At 37.9% G+C, this 11,220-nt stretch overlaps 2 protein-coding genes across 2 annotated transcripts; one reads left to right on the top strand and one right to left on the bottom strand.

Annotated features, from left to right (window-relative positions):
* Nucleotides 1–1,878: 1,878 nt before the first annotated feature.
* On the top strand, nt 1,879–3,804 carry LOC122049254 (growth-regulating factor 1-like). The gene is made up of 4 exons (XM_042610666.1): nt 1,879–2,688; nt 2,751–3,063; nt 3,144–3,484; nt 3,554–3,804. The coding sequence occupies exons 1-4, from the start codon at nt 2,478–2,480 to the stop codon at nt 3,559–3,561; spliced, it is 873 nt and encodes a 290-aa protein (XP_042466600.1). The 5' UTR covers nt 1,879–2,477; the 3' UTR covers nt 3,562–3,804.
* Nucleotides 3,805–7,326: 3,522 nt separating this feature from the next.
* On the bottom strand, nt 7,327–8,855 carry LOC122048414. The gene is made up of 2 exons (XM_042609983.1): nt 7,876–8,855; nt 7,327–7,620 (listed from the first exon to the last, which is right to left on the bottom strand). Exons 1-2 carry the CDS (start codon nt 8,853–8,855, stop codon nt 7,584–7,586), a joined length of 1,017 nt encoding a protein of 338 aa, XP_042465917.1. The 3' UTR covers nt 7,327–7,583.
* Between the last annotated feature and the right edge of the window lie 2,365 nt (nt 8,856–11,220).

The following is an 11,220-nucleotide window of genomic DNA, read 5'->3' as shown; positions in this document are numbered from 1 at the left end:
AGCTTTAGGACTAACAGATCGTGTGATAGGAGATTGACTATTGGATAACAAGGCGCTCAGCCTCGTAAGTACGACCAGCCTTATGACGGTCAAATTTATACTGAAGGTTCTACTGTACTGTAGGACTGAATATGTAAGTTGAGCGATATTGCAGAAGTGGGGAGCTAGGTCCCGTACATTTGACCGATGCATTAAGACTGACATGTAATAGTCTGAGTGTTGCTTTATCATGTTGAGTACTGTCTGGTAATGACTAAGAGCTGAGAAATGGAAGATCATCTCATAAGACCGAACAATCCTTGTGGTGACCTAGCAATATGTCGAGAGGTACTGTAGTGTCAATTAAATGACTGCATGTTGAGTGCTTGTCTATTATAATTCTGACTAGATCTTAGTTTGTTTGGCTATATGTTGAGAGATTGCCTATGAAGAGTGAGCTATCCAGTGTACCCGACTGACATATTAAAGTCGATCGGGTTTATCTTGTATATCTTAAGCAATGAATAGAACGACAAGGCTCTTAAATCCAACCAGTATTTGTGTTGTTAGATCATATACTGAGACTTATATTTGACAAATGGAAAGTTGGGTCCCTTGAATCCGGCCGGCCCTAAGGACCGTCTTTAAACATTGTAAGGTTAGTTGTACATTGAGTTACGTAATTTTGCAAGTTTGCTCGGTATTTATATCAATTGTCTATTCATAAGTGGAATACTGGATCCTTCCATAAGTGGAGTACTAGATCCTTCAAGTCCATCTGAATGTAGGGTGGACCGTATTCATACCAAAGGTCTTAGCGCTATGTGAGGAGCTAAGCTTTGATGAGGTTGACGCTTAGATTGCTATCTCATATTGACTTTGATTGTCACCTCATTTTAACTTTGACTTTTACATCATCTCTAGATCTGCTCACAATATCCCGTATATATCAATGACTATGGCGTAGCAAAATCCTAGTGCATGTGTTTTTCATAATTGCCTTAAGTGGTTACGGGCCAAACATCTTTACGGTGGATGCTTTCGTTTTGATCTTTTGGGGCATGCAATTTACAGTCTGAATGCGAAGTCAGACGAAAGGAGCTTTTCATCGCCTAAACGCCACTGTTTACTTGGAGTCCTGAATTTGCTCGCATTTATGTATCAAAGTCATGGCAGGAGATTGCAGGAGGGCAATCCCTCTGTCCTATGCATGTGCTTGACCGGATCTTCCTTTATCGTTTGCGACTTTGAAGATATCTCATGGAGGTTCCAGGAAGCCACTGCCTCTGATTATCTTGTGTCATGACTTATGGTCATGCAGGTGGAGTTCTCGTGCCATGATCATTTCAGTTTGATATGCTCGATCATCTTTGAAGAGACACATAAATTAGGATAGAAATCTGTTAATTAATTTGTTTTTGTTATTATCGATGGGTTAATAAAGGATTTGAATTCCAAGACTTTCACATCTTGACTCTCTTTTTCATTCCATCCGGAAAGAAGATACAGTTGTCCTCCTCTTAAGCCTTACGGAAGATAAGTAGTTTTTGTTTTGCTTTTCTATGATCGACAATTTGAAGATCATGACTTCTTCCAACCTCGACTTAGATTTGAATTTATAGTTTTTTGTGCTTTTGCAATTTTATTATATGTTAAGGACAAGATCTTATATTAAAATTATATATATATATATATATATATATATATATATATATATATATATATATATATATATATATATATATATATAAAAGTAATTCACATATTCACTAATTCAAGATTCGAACTCTAATTACTGATTAGAGAGTGAGTTCCACTTTTTACACTGGCACGGTTGCTCTGGAGCTGGAGCTATATAATTCATATAGATTGATGTAGGAAGAACAATTCATACTTAGGTCCATCCATCTGTGTGACTTGAAATTCAAAAAAGCAGCAGAGTGTGATGGAAGCATCAGCGAGAGTACACTCCACTCGATGCCTTTTAATCCTGCAGTCGTCTCACTGGCTGGCTGGCTGGCTGGCTGGCTGGGAAGGCACTCACGTCGCATACTCGGCTAAATACTTTTTATCACTTTGATCAGGTTTTTTGAAGTCTCAAAGTAGGCCTTTTACTAATGGTTTCTGGGTAGGTGGCAGGGAGTCAGACAGACGGCAGCAGCCATAACAGCACGAGCCCAGCAGCATGACCAGAAGGGCGGCAGGCGAGCAGCAGCAGCAGCGGCTGGACGAGTTGCAAACTGCGTGCCTGTGCCTTGCCCTGCACTCTTTCTGCCGTCAGTCTAATTAAGAACAGACCACTGTCACCAGGTTGCAGCCAACAGCTACTGTCTCACTGACTCTCCATTAATTTAAAACCAAAATGCAATTGCAGGGAGTCAGCAAGCTGCGGCTGCTTCTGCTGTCATGTGTCGGTCACTCTCTCTGGTCTTTTAGTGCCTCCATTTCCGCTTAATCTGTAAGAGTAAGCCTTCTCCGACCTGTAGCTGTGTTGGAACATGATGGTGGGAGGAGGAGGAGGAGGAGGAGGAGGGGGGCGGAGTAGGTATCCCTTCACCGTCTCGCAGTGGCAAGAATTAGAGCTCCAAGCCCTCGTCTTCAGGTACATGGCCTCGGGTATACCCGTACCCTCTGATCTCGTCCTTTGCATCAGGCGAAGACCCTTCGTGGATCCTCAAACTCTCCCCTTCCTCCCTAATCTCCCTGCGAGTAAGTCCTGCTACTTCAACCTCCTCGATCTCCCTACTTTCTGCTGATTCCTCTGTTGACAGTTGGATGGGGAGCTTATCAGATGGGCGACGCGAGGAAGGCGATGGATCCAGAGCCAGGGAGGTGCAGGAGAACGGACGGGAAAAAATGGAGATGCTCCAAGGAGGCTTATCCCGACTCCAAGTACTGCGAGAGGCACATGCACAGGGGTAAAAGCCGTTCAAGAAAGCCTGTGGAATTGTCTTTGGCCACCAGCCCAGTCTCCTCCGGCCACTGCTCGTCCAACTTCCACCCTCCTCTCCCGCGGCCACCGCCTCAGGCCGGCCATTTTCCCTTCTCGTGTTCCTCCTCTGCGAGGCCCCCTGAAAGCTACAGGTAATTAATGAATGAAACATGCATATATGTATAGCTCTGTTTATTGATTCTGTATGATTAATTGTTTGATCGGAGAGAAGGAACGTCCATGGACTCAAGGAAGGTGTGAATGAGTACCCATTCCTCATGGAAAGCTCGAAACAGAGTTGGAGCAGCAGCACTGATCCTTTCTCCAGAATGTTTGCGTCTGAGAAAGAGATGGAAAAGCAATACTTGTTGCCGAATGTCGATCTCAAGATAGATAGGCCTGCTAAGTTGGAGGAGCAACCGAGGCCGTTCCACTGTTTTCTCGATGAAAAGCCTCCAAAGATTGAAGATTCCTGGATGAGCATGAACTTGGACTCGAAGAGTACGCGGCTATCTATCTCCCTTCCGATGGCCAATCACGACATGCCGATGACTGCTTCCCGGCGCTACAATGGTAGTAGTTTCATGAAGCGAACTCTCCATTTACTTGTTTTTTCTCAACTTTGTTTTCTTCACGTTGCAGATGGTTGACTCCTGAAGACGACCGAGAAGCGTGTTCGCACCTTCTTCCTTGATGCTCTAGATTTGACTTCTCCTCCTCTATCTTGATATTTTGTTGTGATGAATGAAGAAGAGGTGGGTTGCCGCCATGTTTGCAATTTTTCTTTGAGGAATGCTGTTCCAGTTAGCTTGAAACTACAGTCTGCCAATGAGATCGCTTAAAACTATCGTTGAGAAGTTGCCTTCTGTTTAATAAACTCATTCTACCTGGTATGTTCACTTTAACTAGCTCAGCCCGGAGGCAAGGTGTTATGGTTAAGTTCGATGAAGGATCTAGAATTCGAGAATACTGCGATGAATTTCTATATATATTTTTCTGATTTATTTTGATGATTAATAAAAAAATTTCGTAGGACCCAATTAATAGTCCTAGATTTAACGTTCGATTAATTTTCTTTTATTAAACTCGCGAAAATCTCCTTGATATGTTATATATGTTTGATCCGACTGGCCTATTTAGGCTACTTGGTTCATCTGAATCGCCTGACTCATCTAAATCGCTCAGTCCACCTTGAGAAGCTCAGCTAGTCTAACTTGGCCATGCAGACTTAACTACTCAAGTGTCTATCCGACTCGTTTGACCTAATCTAGCCCATTACTCGTCGATTAAGCAATCCTATCATCTTGTCTCAATTGACTAGTAGTCTAATTGGCACATTCGATCCCCTCGATCGACACAACTAAATCAAAATGTTGGGCTCGATATACTTACTCGGAACACTTGGCCTAGTCAAATTGATAGAGCTATGTGGTTTACCAAACTCATAGCTCATTATAAACTTATAGTTCATTATGACTAAACTTATAAAAACTTAAACTTATAAAAACTTGATAAAATTTATCAAAGCTCATTATAAGGCCTTAGAATAATGATATTCATTAATAAATACCATCCATATGACTCCCTAGATTTTAAAAATATTAAATTTTTAAATTTTTGAATGACGTAGTTTTATCAATTAGTTTCATTCGAAACTTTGATTACTTGACTTAGAGAATTTTAAATTATTTCAAACTAAAATTAATGTATTTATGTAAGTCTCCTCTTAATGCATTCATGTCTCAGATTTGAAGTAAATTGAAAAAAAAATATTTTTAAATGAGTAAAATAAAAATTTGAACATGCAAAGAAGGGAAGTATATATATAATATATAACGGGATGTGATAAGTGATATTAGAATTTTGAAAGTTGGTTGTGTGAGATAGATAATACTCAAATTTCCTAACGGGGAGCCAACAATGTGATTTAATTTATCTTGATTCGAATGAAAAAAATAATCTTCTCAAAGATAAGTAAAATTTCATCCTTCATTGTTCACTGTCCTTTATTACTCCGCCTGTTCTCTTTGCAGAATTGTTTCATCAAAGCAACTAGAAAGTAAATAGGCTGATGCCCAGTTCACTGCATGCCATTTTGGTGAATTGAACTTAATGAATAGCAAGCACCACAGATTGCAGCAGCCCATGCTGCCAATTCACTCACATTAATGTCCCACTGTCCTTTGTAGTTGATTAAACAACACCCCACGCATTGATGTCAAGTTGATATTTGCTGCTCCTGGTGGCAGGGTGCCATGGCTAGTTCAGACTTGGCGCATTGAAGATGATTTTCCAGACTCACCTTTTGCCAAAAATAGTATTCAAAATTAAAAATATTATATTTTTGCATTAAAGACAACATCCTGTTACCATCTTCTAAATTTTTCAGACTTCTAAGAATCCCAATCTATTAGATAAATGCTTTTTAATGAACAATAGATCTAAAATACTTGGATCATATTGAATTGATTATACGCAATCTTATTTTGCTACAACAAGAAGAGGGAGTGCTCCAGTTGTATTCTGCTCCTCTTCACGTTCGCAGGACTGGAAAGGAAAGGAAAGGATTGGATTGGTGGCCTGGTGGGAGCAGATGTCTCAGAGGTAAGGCCATGCCACAACCTTTACTTTGTTATTATCTTCACTACACTACTTCCGTCTAATTTCTTTCACAAGTTAGGGCCATGCTTACCTTTACTTTTGTTATCGTCTTCTCACGGGAGAATATTCCCCTTTCGACTTTGTGCACTTCGCCTTCTGCAAGGTTTCCCTTTTCATTGGTTGAATGCATGTTACCGGGATATTGTAAAAACTCAACAATTTGGTAGTTTAGGGTTTAAGTTTACAATTGTTCTATGGGTTTGTTTAGAATAAACATGACAAAATTCTTTCTTGGTGATTGGTTTTAGAACTCTTAACTTAGATCATAAAAAGGGCTTGTTTAGTAAACTCTCAACTTTAATCGGCTTATATATCTACTGGTTATTATTTTCACTGTCTTATCATCTATTGAAGCTACAACAACATAATCTTGCTTGTACCTCATCGATCATTTTGTTAAAATATACATGCATATCTAGCCATCTAGGTTAAGTTTACAGCTACCATTTGGAAACAAGCTTTGTTTCCTAAATCTAATAAATCAAAATTCTCAAGCTTCCTAAAAGTAACATGATAAAAATCTAAAGTAATTACCTTTACTATCTCTAGTTTTATGGTCGTGTTTAAAATGGTGGATCACAAGCTTTCTAAGTAGATGGTATCCTCAAGGAGAGCCTTGGTGCAATGGTAAAGTTATTATCGTGTGACTTGGTGATCATGGGTTCGAGTTGCAGAAACAAATTCAACTTTCTCAAACTATAGAGTCTATTGACTGCCTTTATATACATACATTAAGAAGGAACTTTTGAAGTTACAATTACAAGGCAACGTTAGCAAGCATAGTTGAAGATCACAAGTATCTGTTCTGAATATCTTGTAGTTGCTTCCCATTCATGCTGATCCCAGTCCATCAGCGGATGACACAGGCGACAAACCGATATGGTGTAGGTTCAATGTCACATCATATGATGCACTAGCCATAGGCCATGGACTACTCAGCCTTTTGGACGTTTCAGAGTATACTTTGATGTCTCGATTTACTGCAGTAGCTAAGTCTTGTATCTGAGTATACTTTTACATCCTACTACTTACCAAACTGTTGTTTCTGCATTGAATCTACAGCTGCTAAAGAAAACCTCTACACTAGATTTGTTGCTTTTGTTTCTCGATCGATATATTGTTTTTGGTTTTCCTTCTAAAAGGTTGGATTGTGTAAGCCAGTCGCAAAAGATGATCACAGAAGAACTTGATAAAGTGTGGAGCATTGGACAATTTTTTTTGTCAGAGAGCTAGGTCCTATGTAGGTTGGCCCCATGACAAGAGTTTGCAGATGAATAATTGTTTGATTGCCTGAGTGACTATGCGCACCTGACAACGTCACTGAGGCTCCATATCTTGTTGCAACTCAGGAATTATAATTAAAAATCTAGATAAAAAGAATCATATGGTGCTCTTTGATTTCAGCAATTTCTTTCAGTGAAGGAACACCATCAACTTCAAGAAGTTGATGAAATTGGGCTTGAGTTTGCACCTTCAACAGCAAAGTGGTGATTAAGGTGTTTCAGGATGATTCTGAAAACCAGTTCCACCTAAATCAAATCATAGATGTTTGAAGAACTAACTTTATTGCTATAGATTTGATTATTTGTATGAAAGTTAATACAAAATTTCCTTTATGATTCTTTTAGAAAATTCTTTATTTATGAACAACCTGAACTGATTCAGGTTGAGCGTGATTCAATTTGAGCCATTCGAGTGGAAGATCAACAATTCAATCCCGAAAGTTTTACTGCCTCACAACGGATCACGTAAGCTATAGTTGAGTTTTACTCAATTCTTCCGATCTAATATCTATGACAACAAGAAGCTGTAATGTCTCAACTGTTTGTCTGCTACATTGATCTTTTTCAACCATTTTCTGGGTACTATAGACTATAGAAAACCAGTTTATTTGATACATAATTTCTTCAATAAATTTAAGTTTCATATATTGCCATCTCTAAGTCCAAATCAATGTGATGGAGCTGTGATGAGATGCCCTTTGTCAAAATTGTCTATCCCACTATAATAATCATTCTCTTCCATATTCAACTTCTCCAGTATCCAAGCTGCAAAGGAAAACCAGTAAACTCATAATCAAAAAGTTGAGTTTCAGTAAACTACGATGACCATGATTTTTCTACGACAAGTTTAGTACTTGACCTAGTGTTTATTACTCGACAATCTTGTGAAATTTTGTTGGTATTGTCTCTTGACAGATTTTGAAATCTAAAAGAAACTCAATAGATTGTGTGGTCAATTTTAGTTTATAGTTGATGAAAACAGATTTAGATAGATCTTTGAATTAAAATGATTTCACTTACCTTCCGAGAGTAGCATCTTGCAGGTAATCATCAACATGGAAATAGTCATCCAAGTGTTGTTGAGATAGGGAGCTTTCCTTTGCATCCTCTCCAACACCACCATTTAACCGATATGGCATGTCTAAGGTCTCGCTGAAGGCATAGATACAATTTCCATTGGCTCCACACTGACCCTCATCGGTGCCGCCTTCCATGCTCTTCAAGAACTTACTCCACCATGCTGATGTTGCCAAGTTCATTTTATCATTCCACTCCATATCATGTTGCTCTCCAATTGATTGAATTTTAGCCATCTCCTCCTCATCTATTGCTTGGTGCAATGAAACTGATGAAGGATTGAATGCAACATGCGATGATTGCTTGGTGCCTGGCACTGCATTAGGAGAAGCATTTGAACAAGAAGACAACAAAGCTTGTGATGATGATGGTTCAGCCGGTGTTGGATTATGAATGCTGTGGTAAATGGAGGCATCAAGATTTTGAAAAGTTTGGAGATTGAGGTTGAGTCCTAATGGCTGATCAGGCAAACAGAAGTTGAGTTGATAAGTCGAGGAGAAGGGAGAAGAGGAGTTCATTGGTAAGAACGGAGAGGCATGAAAGTACTTGGCTAACGCGCCATCAGGTGGATGGTTTATGGAGTTTCTTATAGAACCCACCACAAGCTCATGGGATCTCCCTTGCAAAGTCGATGTTGCTGCCATGCTTTGGGGTTGATTGGCTTGCTTCATGGAGGCTCTATGCAATTTGAGGGCAGCTACAATCTCCCTTCTCGCTTCCGCCATATTGAACAATCTTTCCTGGTAAGGCCTAGTCGCGTGGAGTCTTCTTCTCACTTGTTTCTTCAGTGATCCCCCCTGCAATTTTTGAGGTTGTTGAACTTCATGTTGCTGTTCCTGTGAACAGCTGAGTCGTTGGACAAGACCGCGTATGTTAGATAGGTGAGCTTCTTCTTGGTCTTTTGATTCCCTCTTGACCTCCATGCTCGTGCTGAATTGCTTAGAAGATCTCTAGATCTTCCTCCCTTTCATGGAAGCTAAAGCACAGGGTGTTGCTATAAGTAGTAGAAAAACATCTAGAAAACAAACAATCTTTAATCTCTTATCCTTTGGCAGTTAGCTAAGCTTTGGTCCATGATCATAAGAAACTATGAGATGCCATTTCTTTCCAAATTAGCAATGTTTTCTTATTATTAACGTTGAATCTTTCTTCCTTTTTGTTATTCAGTGTAGGTTTTGAATGGGACCACGCTCCACCGTCCTATCACTGAATGAAGCTCATCACAGAAGTCTATAGCTACATAAAGATGAGGATTGATATAAAGAGAATTCAATGTGTGCCATCTTTCCTTTATTATTTTTTTCTTTTAATAAAATTTCTTTTCTAGCAAAGTAGGCGACTTGTACGGCAGTGCTTGGTTTTGTGAAGATCAACTACTTGTTTGTCATCTATAAACATTGATAGAGTTTGAGTTGTTTGTTCATGCATAGGGTGAAATGCTCAAGTGATCAAGATCTTTTTGGGAAAACTGGTTTTGAAAAGTTTATATCTCTATTTTTTTTGGTAATCCAGGTGCTCAAATTTCATCCTACTAATCTTTTGGCTGTAGACGGTCTAAATCCGAAACATAGCTTATGTACAATCGGAGGTAGACTTTCAAAATCGTCCCTATTGAGATTTAAATTTTAAGCCTTATATTTTTCCTGTTTATCCACTACATCACATTCTTGGAGACGAAGTAGTTTATATCTCTAGCAAGTTTTAGGATTGTAAACGAGGCAATTTGAGATCAGTTTTATATTGCTCAAGTTTGTTTGATAAAATAATTAAGTTTAAATTAAAATGACTGTTTCAAGCTTGATTTTTTTTATTATGAGCTTGAAAAAACGTGATTAGTTTAGAATTTTTATATTTTTTAATTTGCTTAATGGGTTAATGAGGTTAATATTATAAATTTGTTATTCATTTTGAGGGTTTGTTTATCTACGTATAAGTTTACTAAAAAATTATTGATAAATATGGTTTATAAATTTTGTTCGGAATGTTACGAACATTAACAAGTTTAACACCATATAAATATATAATTTCTTAGCATTTCAAATTTATTTTTTTATATGATTGAATATTTATTCAATAGATTTTAATAAAATAGACAAATGTCTTTGAATTTTACATTTTTATGGTGGGCTAATCTAACAGCAAATTGTCTTTAAATCTCTATACAAACTTAAATATTTGCATTCTGTCAGTATAAATTTATTTCTAATGCCTAAATTTATTTCTAATGCCTAACTAAATCAATTTATTTGTTTCAGCTCCTTAACCTTGATGAAACTATCATATTACCCTTGTTTTAAAAAGCACAGCTGCTCCTTTCTCTCCCGACGTCCGACACATCACTTTGCGACTCCAAATCTTGACGACGCACTCCTCCTCCGTGACTCCAAAACTCAGCGACGCACTCCGCCTCGGCAACTCTAAACCATCCGCGACGCACTCCCCGACTTTGTGCATAAATCATCTCCATTGACGTTGAAGGCAAAACTCAGAAAGGCGGTAGAACCCGACAAAATCAACTTAAACCCTTAATCGTCGGTAAGTAAAATTTGTGTGCCCTAGATTTCGACTAATTTGTTATTCTTCTGTGAAAAATTGAAACTTTAGTTCATGGGTGTTTTCGATTTTGTGAAGTTAAAGTTCAATGAAATTGTCGACCCCACCTAGTGGGAAAAGACTTGATTGTTGTTGAAAATTCAATGAAATTAGGTTTAGATGTCTGCATTGCAATTTTATGAATGAGTTTGTATTGCATCTTCTTCAATTCAAGGAATGTGAGATATGTGTAAACTTTGTAGTGATTATCAATAAATCGAGTAATGTACTCAATTTAAGCACTTTGATGCCTAAAATCTGTAGGGTCCTACTTTAGGATATAAATGGTAAATTGTTATAATTATTGGTGTTGTCCATTTTGCTTGCTCGAATAAAATTAGTTTTGATGTTTGAATTGTATTTTATGAGTGTATTTGTATTTTATCTTTTTCAATTGAACAATGAAATTACCGACCCCACCTAGTGGGAAAATGCTTGGTTGTTGTTAAAAGTTCAATGAAATTAGGTTTAGGTGTCTGCATTGCAATTTTATAAATGAATTTGTATTGCATCTTCTTCAATTCAAGGAATGTGAGATATGTGTAAATTTTGTAGTGATTATCAATAAATCAAGTAATGTACTCAATTTACACTTTGATGCCTAAAATATGTAGGGTCCTACTTTAGGATATAAATGATAAATTGTTATAATTATTGGTATTATCCATTTTGCTTGCTCGAATAAAATTGGTTTTG

The sequence above is a fragment of the Zingiber officinale genome, chromosome 2B (genome assembly GCF_018446385.1).
Source record: "Zingiber officinale cultivar Zhangliang chromosome 2B, Zo_v1.1, whole genome shotgun sequence".
In the NCBI taxonomy this organism is placed as follows: Eukaryota; Viridiplantae; Streptophyta; class Magnoliopsida; order Zingiberales; family Zingiberaceae; genus Zingiber; species Zingiber officinale.
The sequence above is the reverse complement of the archived record's forward strand: the minus strand, read 5'-3'. Positions and strand labels throughout refer to the sequence as shown.